Below are 19,022 nucleotides of genomic sequence, written 5' to 3'. Positions count from 1 at the left end.
CTCAGGTCACAATGGAGCAACAGCCCAGATAGGCAGAGCATCGCCCCCTAGTGGGCATCCGGGTGGATTCCAGTCTTGCACATGTGGGAGTCTGTCTCTTTGCCTCCCTGCTTCTTACTTCAGAAAAATACAAAAACAATAAAATAAACAAACAAAAACAGGCTCTAAATCATGTATGTTTATGTTTAAAATCCATGTTTTGCCTGATTTAAAATATTCCATTATAAATGTGCACCGCTTTAAGTAAACCTAATGTGAAAATGAGATCTAGTAAGACAAATAGAAAAAGTATACCATTTATACTCTGTTTTATACTCACTGGTCAGAGTGAAATGCTCACCTCATCATAGTGACTTTTTGCAAACAGAAGTGCACACAGTTCTCCATAGAGTGCAGCTTTGTTTGCTTGCTGGCCATGTTTTGAGAGTTTATCCATGTAAGTCTGAGCTAACTTAAAAGTTTCTTCACCCAAATGATATTTACAGTTTCCATTTCGCACATGAAGCAACCTGCAAAATCACAAATAACATTCCTCCATTTTTAATATTTCCAGCATCATTGACCTATAACCTCTTACACATCATTATGTAGCACCCAAAGAAGATAAAGTAACTAGATACAAGAAATGAGGTGGCATTGGAAAACAGCTATCTGGTCCAAACTGGCATTAATTAATGCACATGAAGTATATCGTCTTCCCAAAAAGCTACAGAGGATTAATCTTATCGAACTTTGATTACTTATCTTCTCTAAATATTTTGTATACTTTGTGCACTCAGCACATACTACATCTAGCTACATCTAACACTTGACCCTTTGTGTTCCAAATCCAAAAGTAGTGCAGTCTCATTATAAAAATTTTAGAAGAAAATGATAATAAAAACATGAAATACTATTACTGCCTGAATAGGTGGTGGCGCAGTGGATAGAGTGTCGACCTGGGACACTGAGGACCCAGGTTTGAAACCCAGAGGTTGTTGGTTTGAATGCAGGCTGATATGGCTCGAGTGTGAGGTCACTGGCTGGAGCATGGGGTCACATGACCCCATGGCCGCTGGTTTGAGCATGGGGTCACTGGGTTGGCTGGAGCCCCCAGTCAAGGCACATATGAGAAAGCAATCAATAAACAACTAAAGTACTACAACTACAAGTTGATATTTCTCATCTCTCTCCTTCCCGTTTCTCTCACACACACAAAAAAAACTGGGGTAGAGAAAACTATATGAAAATAGCTAAAAATGTTAAGTGTGCAGAAAAAATAAGGACAATAAATGCAGAATTACTTCTAGATTTGTTTGCCTTTCCTTTAAGTACATCTTATAAAACATTTTTAAAGAAAATATTTATAAGTAAAAAAATCTTGTCACGCATAATTCTAAAAGTGTAGACAGGGCAGGGGTTAAAAAAATTAACTCCAAAGCCTGACCAGGTGGTGGTGCAGTGGATAGAGCATCGGACTGAGACGCAGAGGACCGAGGTTCAAAAACCTGAAATTGTCAGCTTGAGCATGGGGTCGCTGGCTTGAGGCCAAGGTCACTAGCTTGAACAAGTTGGGGTCACTCACTCTTCTGGAGTCCCCTGGTCAAGGCACATATGAGAAAGCAATCAGTGAACAACTAATGAAAAATTGATGCTTCTCATCTCTCTCCCTTCCTGTCTGTCTGTCCCTACCTGTCCTTCTCTGTTTCTCTCGCTAAAAAAAAAGAAAGATAATAACACCCAAGAAATACTACATTTCTTTTCTTAGCATCCAATGCTTTCCACAGTTTCTGGTATATACTAGGCATTCAATAAATATCTGTTGAAGGAATGAACAAACAAGTTCTCTGACAAAGCAAAAATATATATACACAGACTGGTTCCTAATATTCAACTCTAAGCTTATATCTGAAACCATGTGAACACAATGAATTAAAAAATCAAATTTAAAAACTCTAAGATAACGATAGCAAGTTAACTATATTTTGGGGATGAGAGAGGAGGAGGCCAGACACATGAAATTCTGAATAGTGTAAATACTACCTCAGAGGTTGATTAGAATGGTAACACACACTTTGAAGAATTAAAACCATAAAAGCCACTAAGTACCATTATAGCATGTAATTGTAAGATCTGTTTCAACTTACCTCACACAACATTCTACTGCACGAAACCAATGAAGCATCTCATCATGTAGAGTACACAACTGAAGGCAGGACAGAAAAACTTTCTCAGCATCACTGTACCAGCCAGCATCGGAAAGAAACCCACCTAAAGGACAAGACAGACCAGTAACTTTAGGTGTTAATAAACCACTTGAAAGCTAAAATGCAATGTTTATAATGAATATAGCTAACATGGAAAACCCCATAATATTAAAGTCCTATGTTTAGCTCAAAATAGATACAAATTGTGAAATTAAAAAAAAAAAAATCAAACTAAAGGAAATAGATCCAAGTTGAGACCTTAAATAAAGAGTCAAAAATATTAACCCTCTAAGAATACTCCAGTTAACTAGCCACTATATTCAATAATTCTAATATTTTTATCTTGTAGGATACACATAACTTTAATCTCTCCACACATAAACTCAAAGAAGATAAAGAAATCTGAATAGGCCCTGGCCAGTTGGCTCAGTGGCAGAGCGTTGGCCTGGCGTACTGGAGTCCCGAGTTTGATTCCTGGCCAGGGCACACAGGAGAAGCGCCCATCTGCTTCTCCACTCCTCCCACTCTCCTTCCTCTCTGTCTCTCTCTTCCCCTGCCGCAGCCAAGGCTCCATTGGAGCAGAGTTGGCCTGGGCGCTGAGGACGGCTCTGGTTGCAACAGAGCAACGCCCCAGATGGGCAGAGCATTGTCCCCTGGTGGGCATGCCAGGTGGATCGTGGTCGGGCGCATGCGGGAGTTTGTCTGACTGCCTCCCTGTTTCCAACTTCAGAAAAATACAAAAAAAAAAAAATCTGAATAAACTTAAATCTTCTTAGAATATAAGCAACACACCACTGAGGATACACAAATAAAAGGTGCCTGCTTATCTCACTTTTTTTAGCATGTAATTAAATTACTTTCCTCCAATAGCACTGGGCATAGTTTCCTTAGACTATTATGCATATTTTTAGAGGCAGTTTTTTTTTTGGGGGGGGGCAGAGAGACAGATTCCTGCATGCACCTCAACTGGGATCCACTTGGCAAGCCTATTAGGGGGTGATGCTCTGCACATCTAGGGCTGTTGCTCCGTTGCTCAGCAACTGGGCCATTTTTAGTACCTGAGGTGGAGGCTGGGGAGCCAACCTCAGTGCCTGAGGGCAACTAGCTTGAACCAATTGAGCCATGGCTATGGGAGGCGAAGAGAGATAAAGATGGAGATGGGGACAGAAAGAGAGAGAGAAAAGGGGAGGAGGAATGGTGGAGAAACAGATGGTTGCTTCTCCTGTGTGCCCTGACCAGAAATTGAACCCAGGACATCCACACTCCAGGCCAATGCTCTACCACTGAGCCAATGGGCCAGGACCATATTTACAGGCTCTTGACCCCACATAATAGTTTAATACATTTTTATTTATTGTTTTTAGAGAGAAAGGAAAAGGAAGAGAGATAAATAAGCATCAATCTATTGTTCTACTTGTCCATGCACCCACTGGTTGCCTGTCATATGTGTCCTGATCAGGGATCAAACCAGCAACTCTGGCTTATTGAACAACCCTCCAAACAACTGAGCTACCAGTCTAGGGCTAATTTAATACATTTAAAATAATGTCAACAGTTTTAACAGTTCCAATAAATTCTGAGTCAAGAAAATATCAGCTTGACTAGGTGGTGGTGCAATGGATAGAGCGTCAGGTTAGGACATGGAGGGCCCCAGGTTTGAAACCCCAAGGTTGCCAGCTGGAGCGCAGGCTCATCCGGCTTGAGCGAGATCTTACCAGCTTGAGTGTGGTGTCGCTGTCCTGAGCATGGGATCTTAGACATGACCCTGTGATCACTGCCTTGAGCCCAAGGTCACTGGCTTGTAGCCCAAGGTCGCTGGCTTGAGCAAGGGGTCACTTGCTCTACCGTAGCTCCCCAGAAAAGGCACATATGAGAAAGCATTCAGACCAACTAAGGAGATTAGGGAGCCAAAACGAAGGATTGATACTTTTCATCTCTCTCCCTTCCTGTCTATTCCTATCTGTCCTTCTGTGTGTGTGTGTGTGTATGTGTGTGTGTGTATCTATCTATCTATCTATCTATCTATCTATCTATCTATCTATCTTATAACCATGCTTTATGGTTAATTAAAGCTACATATAATTAGGCCCTGGCTGGCTGGCTCACCGGTAGAGAGTGATGGCCTTGTGTGTGTGGAAGTCCTGGGTTCAATTCCTGGCCAGGGCACATAGGAGAGGTGCCCATCTGCCTCTCCACCCTTCCCCCTCTCCTTTCTCTTTCTGTCTCTCTTCCCCTCCTGCAGCCAAGGCTCCATTGGAGCAAAGTTGGCCTGGGCTCTGAGGATGGCTCCATGGCCTCCACCTCAGGAGCTAGAACGGCTTTGGCTGCAACGGAGCAACACCCCAAATGGGCAAAGCATCGCCCCCTGGTGGGCATGCCGGGTGGATCCCGGTTGGGCACATGCAGGAGTCTGTCTGCATTCCTGCTTCTCACTTCAGAAAAATAAACAAATAAAGCTACATATAATTAGACATACTATTTTAATTGTAGAGAAGTATGCTTTAGAACATTTTAAGTCCCTCACCAAGTTACTGAATACTATGTTATTATACATATTCATACTAAGCTGCCTTCTCACTATCTTAAAATACTGTGTGTTGTACCAGTTATTAAGCTATTGTTTCTCAGCTTCAAATCAACCCTTTCAGACTCTGTTTATGACCCTGGTAATAGGACTCCAGATTTCTGCTTTGCCAGCTCACTCCTGTAGTCTCTACCAAAAGGAGGCACTAGAACGGGAGGGGAGGAGGAGATACTCCTTCCTGTCTGCTTCCAGTTTCTGTCAGCAATGGCCCTGCTGACAGCAAAGCCCCAGGGTAATGCTCTTTACTCTGGCAGTAGCAATTCATTACAGTAAGCCAATTCCAGTTGCAGTTTTCTAGGACTTGCAGAACTGGATTCACAGCACTCAGGTCAGAGACATGACGGCAGCCAGCCGGCCAGGTCTGCTCCTGAAGGACTACATTCTAGACCCAAAGGCCTCATTTTTCACTTCTCAGAGCTCTGAGGCACCTGTAGCCTAGCAGCATCTCAGCTTTGTGAGACACCTCATCAGGCTTTTAAATTTCAATAATTCTGACCTTGTCCCTTGGTCCCCTAAGCCCTACGTGTGGTAGTTGATTTTTGCAGTTGTGTCCATAATACCCAAGTGTTCCCTTTTTGTCTTTTTCAGTTCTTACACCTGTTTAAATATTCTTTTTATTTTTTTTATGTAATGAGAGGAGGGGAGATAGTGAGGCAGATTCCTGAATGTGCCTACGAGGATCCAACTAGCAAACCCAGTCTATGAAATCAACTGTTCTATTTTTAGCACTTGAAGTCTATGCTCTGACCAACCAGCTATCCTCAGCGCCTGGGGCCACACTTGAACCAGTCGAGCCACTGGCTGTGGGAGGGGAAGAAGAGGAGTGTGTATGTGTGGGGGGAAAAGCAGATGATCACTTCTCCTGTGCACCCTGACGAGGAAACAAACCCAGGATGACCATACGCTGGGCTGATACTCTACACACTGAACCACCGGCCAGGACTAGAAATTCTATACACTGTGTTAAATTCTATCTCTATACAACATGGATGGACCTTGAAAACATTAGCCTAAATGAAACAAACCAATCACAAAAATCGTATGTTTTATAAGTCCTTTTATATGAAATGTCTAGGACATGGAAATCCAGAGACAGAAAGTGAACCAATGTTGCCTAGGCCTAGAGGTGTCAGAAGGAAATGAAGAATGACTGCCAATGGCAACAGGTTTTTTTTTGGTTTTTTTTAGAGAGAGGGGGAGAGAAAAACATTGATTTGTTGCTCCACTTATTTATGTATTCACTGGTTGATTTTCTTGTGTGCCCTGACCAGGAGTGGAATCCACAGCCTCGGCACATTGGGATGACATTCCAACTGACCCAGATTCCCGGCCAGGGAAGCATGGGTTTCTTCTTGGGGTGATGACAATGTCCTACAACTTAGTGTGGTAATGTTTTCACAACTCTGTAAATATTAAAAACTTTTGGCCTGGCTGGTTGGCCCAGCATGTGGATGTGTTGGGTTCAATTCCCAGTCTAGGCACACAGGAAAAGAAACCGTCTGCTTCTCCACCCCCCACCCTCCAACCTCCTGCTGCCAAGCTTGATTGGTTTGAGCGCATTAGCCCTGGGTGCTGAGGATGGCACCGTGGAGCCTCTGCCTCAAATGCTAAAAATAACGCAGTTGTAAAAATGGCTCCAGGTGAATCCCAGCTGGAGTGCATGTGGGAGTCTGTCTCTATCTCCCCTCCTCTCACTTGGAAAAGAAGGAAAATACACATAAAAAATCTTTTGATAGCTCAGTTGGTTAAAACATTGTCTCAAAGAGCAGAGGTTGTGTCAGTTCAATCCCCAGTCAGGGCACATACAGAAAGAGATTAATGTTCCTGTCTCCCTCTCTCCCTTCCTTTCTCTAAAATCAATAAAACATTAAAGAAAAAAAAATCTTTGAATTGGATACCTTAAACAGGGAACTACATGATAGGTGAACTACATCTCAATAAAGCTATTGTATAAAAACTTCTATCACAGCATATTTCTGGTATAAAGCTTTTTCATTATTTTGGTAATTTTAATATTAAGATTGATAACAGAACTGAGTTTGCTAGGACTTGGTTCTTCTTCAAGATACTTTTTGTGTGTGTGACAGAGAGAGAGAGAGATAGAGAAAAGGACAGATAGGGACAGAGAAACAAGAAGGGAAAGAGATGAGAAGCATCTATTCTTCATTACGGCATCATAGTTGTTCTAGTTGTTCGTTGATTGCTTTCTCACATGTACCTTGACTGAGGGGGCTATAGCACAGCAAGTGACCCCTTGCTCAAGCCTTTGGGCTCAACCCAGCAACCATGCAGTCATGTCTAAGATCCCAAGCTCAAAACTAGCGATCCCATGCTCAAGCTGGTGAGCTCACGCTCAAGCCAGCAACCTCAGGGTTTCAAAAGTGGGTCCTCCAAGTTCCAGTCTAACACTCTATCCACTGTGCCACCAACTGGTCAGGCTCCAAGATATTTCTTCAACCTGGTTCACTTCAATGGTCAGAATGTTAAGTGTCTGTGGTGATAATAGGATCTTAATGAACATTAATCTGCCTGCCTTTCATATTCTTTGATACTAAATTTCTCCCAGATTTTTACATGACTATGACTAAAGGAATGTTAACCTTACATTCATCAAGATCACAAACACCTTACTGTTAGAGACATTCTTTGGTCATTATGTGTACTTGAGAGAGAGAGAGAGAGAAATCATGCACACATTAATTTAAGAAGCTAATAATAAAAGGTAGTCTGTGGTAATGGAACAGCCCTATATCCTGATATTAATGACAGTTATATGAATGCTTACACAGAATCAACTGCACAGATACATGCACACTATGCATGTGATGGAAAAACCAGTGAAAATTAAGTGAGGTCTATAGTCTAGTACACTAGTAACAACTTCCTGATTTTGATATTGGCTGTAAATCTATAATTATTTTTTTTAAAACTTCTTTAAGTAAAAAAGTTAACAGCTTTAATAAATTTCCTGAAACACTTATCTATGTAGATTTGCTAAAAATCATATAAAATGTTATAAATCACATTAAACAATATTTTTCTATATTTATATAGCATTCAAAACCTCAAAATCCTTTCCCTCTTATGTTGTTAGTACTCTCACAACACTCCCATGAAGATATTCAGAATTACTATCATTGTAGAGATAGAAAAACTGAGACCCAAAAGGAAGTAAGTCCCAATCATAGCATATAGTAAGCTGGTGACAGAGCATAGTGGCAGTTTGACATGGTAGAAAGGTAGACAGCTTCGAGTCATATAGACAGATGATTCTAAACTTAGCTCCACTACTAGCTATGTAACTTGAGCAAGTTACTAACCTTTTTGAGTCTGCTTCCTCATTTGTAAAATGCTATTCATACCAACACATCACTAGAATGTCATCAGGATTTAGGAAGATAGCACTTAAATGCCTAGTACAGCCTGGCCTGTGGTGGTGCAGTGGATAAAGCATTGACTTGAAATGCTGAGGTTGCTGGTTTGAAACTCTTGGCTTGCCTGGTCAAGGCACATACAACAAGCAAGAAGCAAGCAGTGAACAACTAAAGTGAAGCAACTATGAATTGATACTTCTCATTATCCCCCCCAGTAAAATCAACAATAAATCTTTTTAAAACATAAATGCCTAGTACAGTGCCCATACAAAGTTAATGTTCAATAAATCACACCTAGTTTTTCTGATGTTTTTCTCACAACCTCTTTGAGAATGTCCTGGAAGAACCTTTTATTGTTAGCATGTTTAATTATAAGTCATGTCACAGGACAAAATATTTCTATATTTTACCATTACTTACCTAAAACAAAGCCAACCTGAATGGCTTTTTCCTTAACGGCAGCATCTGATTCTGCTATATAAGAGCACCTTCTACTGAATGAGTAGGCCAAGACTGAAGCAACTTTCACACCATGATCCATCAAAGCCTGGAAACAATGATGAAGCAAATGTCTGAAAGAGAAGGAAAAGGTTATTTTATAAAAGTAGTGTATATTGTCCTTTTAAAAAGTGCTAGCTTCCACCTGACCTGTGATGGCACAGTGGATAAAGCATCAACCTGAAACGCTGAGGTTGCTAGTTCAAGGCCCTAGGTTTGCCTGGTTAAGGCACATATGGGAGTTGATGGTTCCTGCTCCTCCCCCCTTCATTCTCTCTCTACCCCCTGCCCCATCTCTCTTCTCTCTAAAATGAATAAAGTCTTAAAAAGTGCCAGCTTCCTTTTAAAAAATAACAGTATCATTATTTTCCAACATGGAGTAAGACAAAAAGTTCTTGCCTTATTAATTATGAGGCCGTAATTCATAATTTAGCTTAGTATCTTTACTCAGTAGATCACTCAGTGAGCCTGTATGTGTAAATGAATAGCAATAAAGGATAAACTAACTTTTAACATCAGTTTTAAAAACCAAATTGTCTTAAAATACAATAACTCAATTAGAAATTGGGCATGAAAAAATAAAATACTGCCATTTGTGAAAACATGGATGGATCTTCAGAATATTGTTCTAAATGAGATAAGTCAGACAGAAAAAAATCAAGAATTATGATTTCACTCATATGTGGGATTTAAAACTGAAAACAACAAATGAACAAACAAAACAGACAAAGCCCTGGTTGACTGGCTCCGTGGTAGAATGTTGGCCCCGCATGTGGAAGTCCCAGGTTCGATTTCTAGCCAGGGCACACAGGAAAAGCACCCATCTGCTTCTCCACCCTTCCCCCTCTCCTCTCTCTCTACCTCTCTCTCCCCATCCCACAGCCAAGGCTCCACTGAAGAAAGTTGGCTCAGGTGCACTGAGGATGGCTGCATGACCTCCACCTCAGGCACTAGAATGGCTCCAGTTGCAATGGAGCAATGGCACAGATTGGCAGAGCATCGCCCCCTAGTGGACATGCTGGGTGGATCCCGGTAGGATGCATGCAGGAGTCTGTCTCTCTGCCTCCCTGCTTCTCACTTCAGAAAAATACAAAAAAACAAAAACAAAGAAAAACCTCAGACACAGACAACAGTAGAGTGGAAAGAGTGATGGGGTCGCAAAGGATAAAGGGGTCAAATATATGGTGACAATAAAAAATTTGACTTTGGAAAAAAATCTGTCTTTGGGTGGTAAACACAATGCAATGAGCCTGACCAGGTGGAAAGAGAGTGTATAAAAAAGAGTCAGACTGGGACACGGAGGACCGAGGTTCTAAACCCCGAGGTCGCCGACTTGAGTGCAGGCTCCCCAGGCTGAGAGTGGGGTCACTAGTTTGAGCTCAAAGGTCACTGGCTTATTGTGCAAGGTCGCTGGCTAAAGCAAGGGGTCACTTGCTTTGCTAGAGCTCCTCGGTCGAGGCACATATGAGAAAGCAATCAAAACAACTAGTGCTATAATGAAGAATTGATGCTTCTCATCTCTCTCCCTTCCTGTCTGTCTGTCCTTATCTGTCTCTCTCACTAATAAAAACAAAACAAAAAAACATACACAATGCAATGATAGAGATGATGTATGATAGAATTATATACTTGAAACCTATATAATTTTATTAACCAGTGTCACCCCAATAAGTTTAATTTTAAAAAACCAGTAATGGATTTGAATAATTCTGCAAAACATACAAATGGCTAGTAAGCACAAGAAAAGATGTTCAACATCATTAGTCATTAGGGCAAAGCACATCAAAATCATAATGAGATACCACATCATATCTGCCAGGATGGCTATTTTTTTTAAAAAAGTAATGGCAAGGATACAGAAAAATGGGAACCCTCATCTGTTGGTGGTAAGAATGTAAAATGGTACAGCAGTTGTGGAAAACAGAGGTTACTAAAAAAGTTAAACAGTTTTATCATGTATTTATACCTCAGTTTTATAAGGGGGTCCGCAAGTTACAAGTTTACGTTTTAAGTTTACAACATTCACTCCCATAAAAACTTCAAAAAACTGAGACATGAGTGTTTCAGCTTATGATGTTAGCATCACACTTATGGAGTATGTGCTTCCTGCCCTGGCCGGTCAACTCTGTGAAGAGTGCTGGATATACATAAAAGTTGTCATTTTGCTTCCCAGTAGGGCACACACAGGAACAGCTCATTGTTCCTGACTCTTTCTATCTATATCTCTCTCTTTCTCTCACTAAAATCAAATCTGGTGTGAATGAATCAACATTAGACCTAACTGTTGTCAGATCCTCAAAAAACAAAGTTTTTTTTTGTTTTATTTTTGGACTACGTGGCCAAACTAGTTTGGTTAAAAGAAGTCATCAACCTTCCAGACTAGCCTGGCACAATTCTTTAAGAAGGTAAAGAGGCCTGCAACAGATCCTGTACCCTCTACATCAGCTACTTCTTGAGATGAAACACCTGTAGTACAGGTAGAATCCTATCCAGCGCTCCTGCATGTTCCTTGGACAATCCTGATTCACCTGACCCCATATCTCCAGCACCTTCTACAGGTTCTCCTGCCTCTTCAGCTTCCTCCTCCCAAGAGGTCACTCTCCCACCTTGCAATAATGTCCCTTCCAGTGTTCCAAGCCAACCACAGGAATAAAGGTAAGGAATATTTTTTATATTATACTAATTTTTGGTCATTTTTTCTGTTACTACCGCACAGTGTACAGTACGGTACATTTATGTCCTTTTCCTTTTCTTGTGGCTTAGTTGTGTTTTTATGTTCTAGATTATGATTTTACAACTGTGTTAGGATAGGTAAGTGACTTAGGGTAGGGCATGTTTAAACTTATACCAAAATTCAGGTTATGTCACTATCATAGGAACAGAATTGTGTTGTAACCCGAGGACCCGCTGTATAAGAGAACTGAAAACATGTCCCATGCCCAGTTGGCTTAGTGGTAGAGCGTCAGCCCAGTGTGTGTATTTCTCGGGTTCAATTCCATGTCAGGGCACACAGGAGAAGTGTCCATCTGCTTCTCCACCCCTCCCTCTCTCTCTCTCTACCTGCCACTCCTGCAGCCAATTGGAGCAAATTGGCCCAAGGCGCTGAGGATGGCCCCATGGCCTCTACCACAGGTGCTAAGAAGAGCTCGGTTGCTGAGCAATGGAGCAAAGCCCCAGATGGGCAGAGCATCACCTCCTAGTGGGCTTGCCAGGTGGATACCAGTCAGGTATACACAGGAGTCTGTCTCTCTGCCTCCCCTCCTCTCACTGAATTAAAACAAACAAACAAAACACATATGTCGACACAAAATCTTGTCCATGAACATTCCTAGTGGCACCATTCATAATTGCCAAAAGAGGAAAACAACCAAAATATTCATCAACAGATACTTAAATAAAACTGTACATCAATGGAAAATTATTCAGCTATAAAATGAACCTTGAAAATATTACAGGAAGTAAAGAAAGCCAGTCACAAAATACTACATATTGTATGGTTACATTTATATAAAATGTATAGATAGATAAATCCGGGGACAAAAAGTAGATTCATGAAAGGCCAGAGATTTGGGGTAAAAGGAAATAGGTAATGACTATAAATAGGTACAGAATTTCTTTTGGGGTAATGAAAATGTTATAGAATTAGACAGTGGTAATGACTATAAAACCGTCTGTGTATATTAAAAGTCAATAAATTGTATAATTTAAAATGGTGGGTTTTATGACATGTAAATTTTATCTCACTAAAAAAATCTTTTTAAACAGAATTATAAATAATGGAGTGACAGCTTTGCATAAAAGAAAAATGTTGGCCTTGGCCAGTTGGCTCAGTGGTACAGCGTCAGCCCGGCGTGTGGATGTACCAGGTTTGATTCCCAGCCAAGGCACACAAGAGAAGCGCACTCCTGCCTCTCCACCTATCCCACTCTCCTTTCTCTCTTTCTCTCCTCCCCTCCCACATCCAAGGCTCCATTGGAGCAAAGTTGGCATGGGCACTGAGAATGGCTCCATGGCTTCCACCTCAGGCACTAGAATGGCTCCAGTTGCAACAAAGCAACAGCCCAGATGGGCACAGCATCGCCCCCTAGTGGGCATGCTGGGTGGATCCTGGTCGGGTGCATGTGGCGGTCTGTCTTGCTGCCTTCCCACTTCTACTTCAGAAAAATACCAAAAAAAAAAAAAAAAAAAAAAAAAAGTCAAACTATATGCTTTTAGTTTCACAAATACATGGTAGAGAGGTGGAGCAAAAGTAGGTTTACAGTTATATGCAAAACAATTTATTCTTATTATTTATTAATTATTGTATTATTTTCCACACAAACAACTATAAACCTACTTTTCCTATACACTGTACATTAATTTTTTTTAAAATCTTACTTATTGTTTTTTGGAGAGAGAGAGAAAGTGGAGTGAGAAAGAGGGAGGAAAAGCAGGAAGCATCTACTCATAAGTAGTTGCTTCTTTTATGTGCTGTGACAGGGCAAGCCTAGGAATTTGAACCGGCGACCTCAGCAATCCAGGTCAATCACTGCGCCACCACACCTCAGGCTACCTTGTACATTCAGCACTTAACAAGGGATCTGGACTTGATGAAAGACAACCTGAAAGATGAAAGAGAGGTATTCCAACAAATCTTTACAATGGCCATGTTCAAAACTGCCTATGTGAAATATTCATAGTGAAATTCAAATCCCAGAAAGCTAACCTTTTCTTAGAGTGCTTATAAAAGTTTTTCTGGCCCTGGCCAACTGGCTCAGCAGTAGTGTTGGTCCAGCATGTGGAAGTCCCGGGTTTGATTCCCAGTCAGGGCACACAGGAGAAGTGACCATCTGCTTCTCCACCCTTCTTCCTCCCCTTCTCTTTCTCCTCTCTTCCATAGCCATGGCTCGAATGTTTTTTAATAATAAAATTAAAAGTTTTTCTATAGCCTTCTTTAGCCAAAATGAAATTTCAATCTATTATTCTTTATAGATTAATTTTAATTAAGTAACCAAGAAGTTTCATTATATGCTTAGTACACAGGCCACCTTTTATTATTATTATTATTATTATTATTATTATTATTATTAAGTGAGAGGCAGGGAGGCAGAGAGATAGATTCCCACATGTACCTCGATTGGGATCCACCCTGGTAAGTCCCCTACCAGGCAATGCTCTGCCCATCTGGAGCAGCTGCTCTGTTGCTCGGCAACTAAGCTATTTTAGTGCCTGAGGCAATGCTATGGAGCCATCCTCAGTGCCCCAGGGCAATTTGCACAAAGCAATTGAGCTATGGCTGTGGGGGGAGGGGGTAGAAGAGAAGGTAGAGGAATGAAGAAGCAGACTATAGCTTTCCCTGCGTGCTCTGACCAGGAATTGAACCCAGGACTTCCACACGTCCAGCTGAAGCTCTACCACTGAGGAAACCAGCAAGGGCCTCATAGGCCACATTTCAAAAGTTATCCCTAAAAAGTGTTATTTGCCAATTATTTACTTGTTTTAGTATACAATACCTCTCTAAAATACAAAATCCATGAGGAAGAGACATTATAGATCTTTTTCAATACTATAACCCCAGCATATATGACATACACTAGACATTCAACAAGTACTTACTTAATTTGTTTAACAAATGAAACAACTTAAAAAACAAAACAAAACAAACAGAAAAAACAAATGAAACAACTTCACAATATTCATATTAGACATTAGCAGTATTTTGTAAAACTATATTCTTATTTTCCTAGAAATGTTGGTTAGGGGGGATAAAAGGAATTTAAAGCAAATACAGGGTCCCTGGCTAGTTTGCTTAGTGGTTAAGCATCGAGCTGGCACATAAAAGTCCCAGGTTTGATTCCTGGTCAGGGTACATAGAAGAAACGACCAACTGCTCCCCCCCCCCCCCCCCCCCCCCCCGCTTCTCTACCTTCTTACCCTCCACACCCACAGTCATGGACAGACTGATTTGAGCATGTAGGCCCCCAGTGCGGAGAATGGCTCTGTGGAGCCTCTGCCTCAAGAGCTAAAAATAGCTCGTTTGCAAGCATGGCCCCAGATGGGTCACCAGGTGGATCCTAGTAAGGTGCATTTTTTGAGAGAGTCTGTCTATCCCACCTCCTCTCACTTAAAATTAAAAAAAAAAAATTAAATAGAGAACAACACTCAAGAGAATAGCAAGTACAGTACAATCAAAAGCCATGTTACTGACACCTACATGTGGCTCCTACTGCATGATAATAACAAAAATGGGAAAGATGAATTTATACACTTAAAAATGGTTACAATGGTAAAATTTAAGTTATGAATAGTTTACCACAGTTTCAAAAATAAACTTACCTTTTATCCAGAGCTCTCAATACTTTAGCAAAAACTTCCAATTCACAAAATTCACTGCCCAGTTGACATAAACGTCCCTGCTGGTAAAGCTGAAATAAAAAACCAAAAAAAGATAATTAAAAAAAACTGTAATTTAATTTCAATTGTATTTATGAACATAATTAGGTGAACTTAATATTTGATAAATTTAATGAATATGACTCAAAGTTGGTTTGATTACATAGTAATATCAGGAAACAATTAAATTTTCATAATTTATAAAAAAGCATTTTAATAGTTATATGATACTACAACTTAATATTTGTAAGCCATATGATTCCACATATATGTGGACTCTGAAGAACAAAATAAACAAATGAAACAGAAACAGACTTGTAGATACAGAAAACTGATGGTTGCCAGGAAAAAGGAATGGCGGTCTCAGTGAAAGAGGTGAAGAACTGAGAAATACACACTGGTAGTTAGAAAAGAGTCATAAGGATGTAAAATAGAACACAGAGAACAAAATGATATTGTGATAACTATTTATTGTGTCAGGTGGGTACATAAACTATGAGGGGGAGTATCATTTTATTTTGTTTTTGTTTTTTTAATTTTTATTTATTGACTTAATGGGGGTGAGGGAGAATAAGAACTAGTTGTTTTACTTCAGTTGTTTATTGCTTGCTTGTTGGATGTGCCTTGATTGGGTAAGCCCCAGATTCCCAACTGATGACCTCAGCTTCAGGTCAGTGCTCTATCCACTGTGTCAGGCATCACTTTGTAAATTTATGACTATCTATCCACTAAGTTATACATTTAAAACAAATATATTTAATGCCAACTGTAATTGAAAAATAAAATAGGCCATAACCAAGTAGCTCAGTTAGTAAGAACGCCACCCCAATATGCCAAGGTTGCAGGTTCGATCCCTGGTCAGGGCACATACAAGAATCAACCAATAAATGCATAAATAAGTGGAACAACAAATCAATATTTCTCACTTTCTCTCAAATCAATAAAATTTTTAAAAAGACATGAAAATAGACATATGATCTCTCCCTTTCTGTCTGTCCTGTTGGTTCCCCCTACCTCACTTAAAAAAAAAAAAAGAAAAGATGCTCATACATCACTAATCATCAGAGAAATGCAAATTAAGACTACAGTGTGGTTGCCTGACCAGGTGGTGGAGCAGTGGATAGAGAGTAGGACTGGGATGCGGAGGACCCAGGTTCAAAACGCCCAAGTTGCTGGCTTGAGCAAGGGGTCACTGGGTCTGCTGTAGCCCCCCGGTCAAGGCACATATGAGAAAGCAATCAATGAACAACCAAGGTACCGCAATGAAGAATTAATGCTTCTTATCTACCTCCCTTTCTCTCTGTCTCTTTCTCTGTCACTGTCACAAAAAGAACAGTAAATAAAACAAAACAAAAAACCCCACCAAGAGACATCTCAAATAAACAATCTAACTTTATACTGACAGGAACCTGAAAAAAAAACAACAGACAAAGCCCAAGTAGAAAGAAGGAAATAACGATCAAAGCAGAAACAAATTAAATAAGAGTCTAAAAACAATAGAAAAGCTCCAGAAAACCAAGAGCTGTTTTTTTGAAAAGATAAACAAGATTGGCAAACCTTTAACCAGACTCATCAAGAAAGAGAGCAAATAGGCCCTGGCCGGTTGGCTCAGTGGTAGAGCGTCGGCCTGCTGTGCAGGAGTCCTGGGTTCGATTCCCAGCCAGGGCACACAGGAGAGGTGCCCATCTGCTTCTCCACCCCTCCCCCTCTCCTTCCTCTCTGTCTCTCTCTTCCCCTCCCGCAGCCCGGGCGCTAGAATGGCTCTGGTTGCAACAGAGTGATGCCCCAGATAGGCAGAGCATCGCCCCCTGGTGGGCATGCCAGATGGATCCCAGTCAGGCGCCGCATGCGGGAGTCTGTCTGACTGCCTCCCTGTTTCCAACTTCAGAAAAATAAAAAAAAAAAAAAAACAAAAATAATAAAAGAGAGCAAATAAATAAAATTAGAAATGAAAGAGAAGTAACAACTGACACCAAAGAAATAAAAAGGATTTTAAGAAAATATTATGGCCTGACCAGGCAGTGGTGCATTGGATAGAGTGTTGGCCTGACACGTAGAAGACCCAAATTGGAAACCCTGAGGTTGCCGGCCTGATCGTGGGTTCATCCGGCTTAAGCACGGGCTCATCAGCTTGAGCTCAGGATCATAAACATGACCCCATGGTCACTGACTTAAGCAAGGGGTCACTGGCTCAGCTGGAACCCCCTGGTCAAGGCACATGTGAGAAAGCAATCAATGAACAACTAAGGTGCCACTTCTTATCTCTCTCTTTTCCCATCTGTCCCTATCTGTCCCTCTCTCTGACTCTGTCTCTCTTGGCTAAAAAAAAAAAAAAGAGAGAGAGAAAATATTATGAACAACAAATTAGGCAAGCTGGAAAAAAACAGATAACATTCCTGAAAATATAATCTTCCAAAACTGAATCAGGATGAATTAAAGAATCTGGATAGACTGATTACAACTAGTAAAACTGAATCATAAAACTCCTCACAAATAAAAGCCCTGGACCGGATGGTTTCACAGGTAAATTTTACTAAACAGTTGAAAAAGAACACCAATTGCCTGACCTGCAGTGGCGCAGTGGATAAAGTATCTACCTGGAATGCTGAGGTAGCTGGTTCAAAACCCAGGGCTTGCCTGGTCAAGGCACATATGGGAGTTGATGCTTCCTGCTCCTTCCTCCTTTCTCTTGCTCTCTCTTTCTCCTCTCTAAAATGAATAAAATCTTAAAACAACAACAAAAAAAATCTCACGAATCCTTCTCAAACTATTACAAAAAATTCAAGAGGGAAGATTCCTAGGTTCATTTTATGAGATCAGCATTATCCTAATATCCAAACCAGATAAAGACACTACAAAGAAAGAAAACTGTGAGAGGGACAATATCCGTGATGAACAAAGATGCTAAAATCCTCAACAAAATATTAACAAACCAGGTCCAGCAATACATTTTTTTTTTGATGGAGAAAGAGAGAAAGAGAGAGAGAGAGACAGACAGACAGTAAGGGAGAGAGATGAGAAGCATCAACTTATAGTTGTGGCACCTTAGTTGTTCCCTGATTGCTTTCTCATATGTGGCTTTGACCAAGGGGCTGCAGCCAAGCCAGTTGACCCCCTTTCTCAAGCCAGCAACCTTAGGCTCAAGCCAGCAAACTTGGGCCTCAAGCCAGAGACTATGGAGTCATGTCTATGATCCCATGCTCAAACCTGATGAGCCCACATTCAAGACTGCTATTTCGGGTTTTGAACCCAGGTCCTTAGCGTCCCAGGCTAACACTCTACCACTGTGCTACTTTCTGGTCAGGCCAGCAATACATTAAAAAATCGTACACCATCAAATGGAATTTAATCCCAGGATGAAGGCTGGTAAAATATCCACAAATCAATAAATGTGATAAGCCACATAAACAAAATAAAGAATAAAACCACATGACCTTATCAATAGATGCAGAAAAAGCTTTTAATAAAATTCAACATCCATTTATGATAAAAACTCTCAGCAAAGTGGAAATGCAGTATACTACAATGTAATAAGAGACCATAAATGACTAACCCACAGCCAACATCATACTCGATGGGCAAAAACTACTAGCATTTCCCTTAAGATCAGAAACAAGACAGGGGCCTGGACTGTGGTGGCACAGTGCATCCTTGACCTGGAATACTGAGGTTGCCAGTTTGAAATCCTGGGCTTGCTGGGTCAAGGCACATACGACAGAGAACCAATGAACAAACGAAGTGAAGCAACTGAGAGTTGAAACTTCTTGCTCCCCTCACCCACTCCTCTCTTTGTAAAATAAATAAATAAATAATAAAAAAAGACAGGGATGTCTGCTTTCACCATTCTTATTCAACATAGGAAGTCCTAGCCACAGCTATCAGACACAAAAAATAAATAAAGGCATTCAAATTAGAAAGGAAGAAGTAAAACTCATTTATTTGCAGAAAACATGATACTGTATACAGAGAACTCTAAAGATTCCACCAACTGACCTGTGGTGGCGCAGT

At 40.7% G+C, this 19,022-nt stretch overlaps 1 protein-coding gene and 1 non-coding gene across 2 annotated transcripts in view; one reads left to right on the top strand and one right to left on the bottom strand.

The window, feature by feature from the left end:
- APPBP2 (amyloid beta precursor protein binding protein 2) overlaps positions 1-19,022 on the bottom strand; it is a 64,395-nt gene that overhangs the window by 28,862 nt on the left and 16,511 nt on the right. Inside the window, exons 2-5 of the mRNA XM_066262746.1 lie at positions 14,958-15,046; positions 8,565-8,716; positions 2,127-2,250; positions 341-509 (exon numbers count right to left, since the gene is read on the bottom strand). Coding sequence (XP_066118843.1) covers positions 341-509; positions 2,127-2,250; positions 8,565-8,716; positions 14,958-15,046 — 534 coding nt within the window. The remainder of the gene's footprint in view (positions 1-340; positions 510-2,126; positions 2,251-8,564; positions 8,717-14,957; positions 15,047-19,022) is intronic.
- On the top strand, positions 16,607-16,682 carry TRNAS-GCU (transfer RNA serine (anticodon GCU)). Its single transcript has one exon. It is a non-coding gene; the product is annotated as a tRNA-Ser (tRNA).

The sequence above is a fragment of the Saccopteryx bilineata genome, chromosome 2, assembly GCF_036850765.1.
Source record: "Saccopteryx bilineata isolate mSacBil1 chromosome 2, mSacBil1_pri_phased_curated, whole genome shotgun sequence".
Lineage (NCBI taxonomy): Eukaryota > Metazoa > Chordata > Mammalia > Chiroptera > Emballonuridae > Saccopteryx > Saccopteryx bilineata.
Note: the sequence above shows the minus strand (reverse complement) of the source record. Positions and strands in the feature narration are given on the sequence as shown.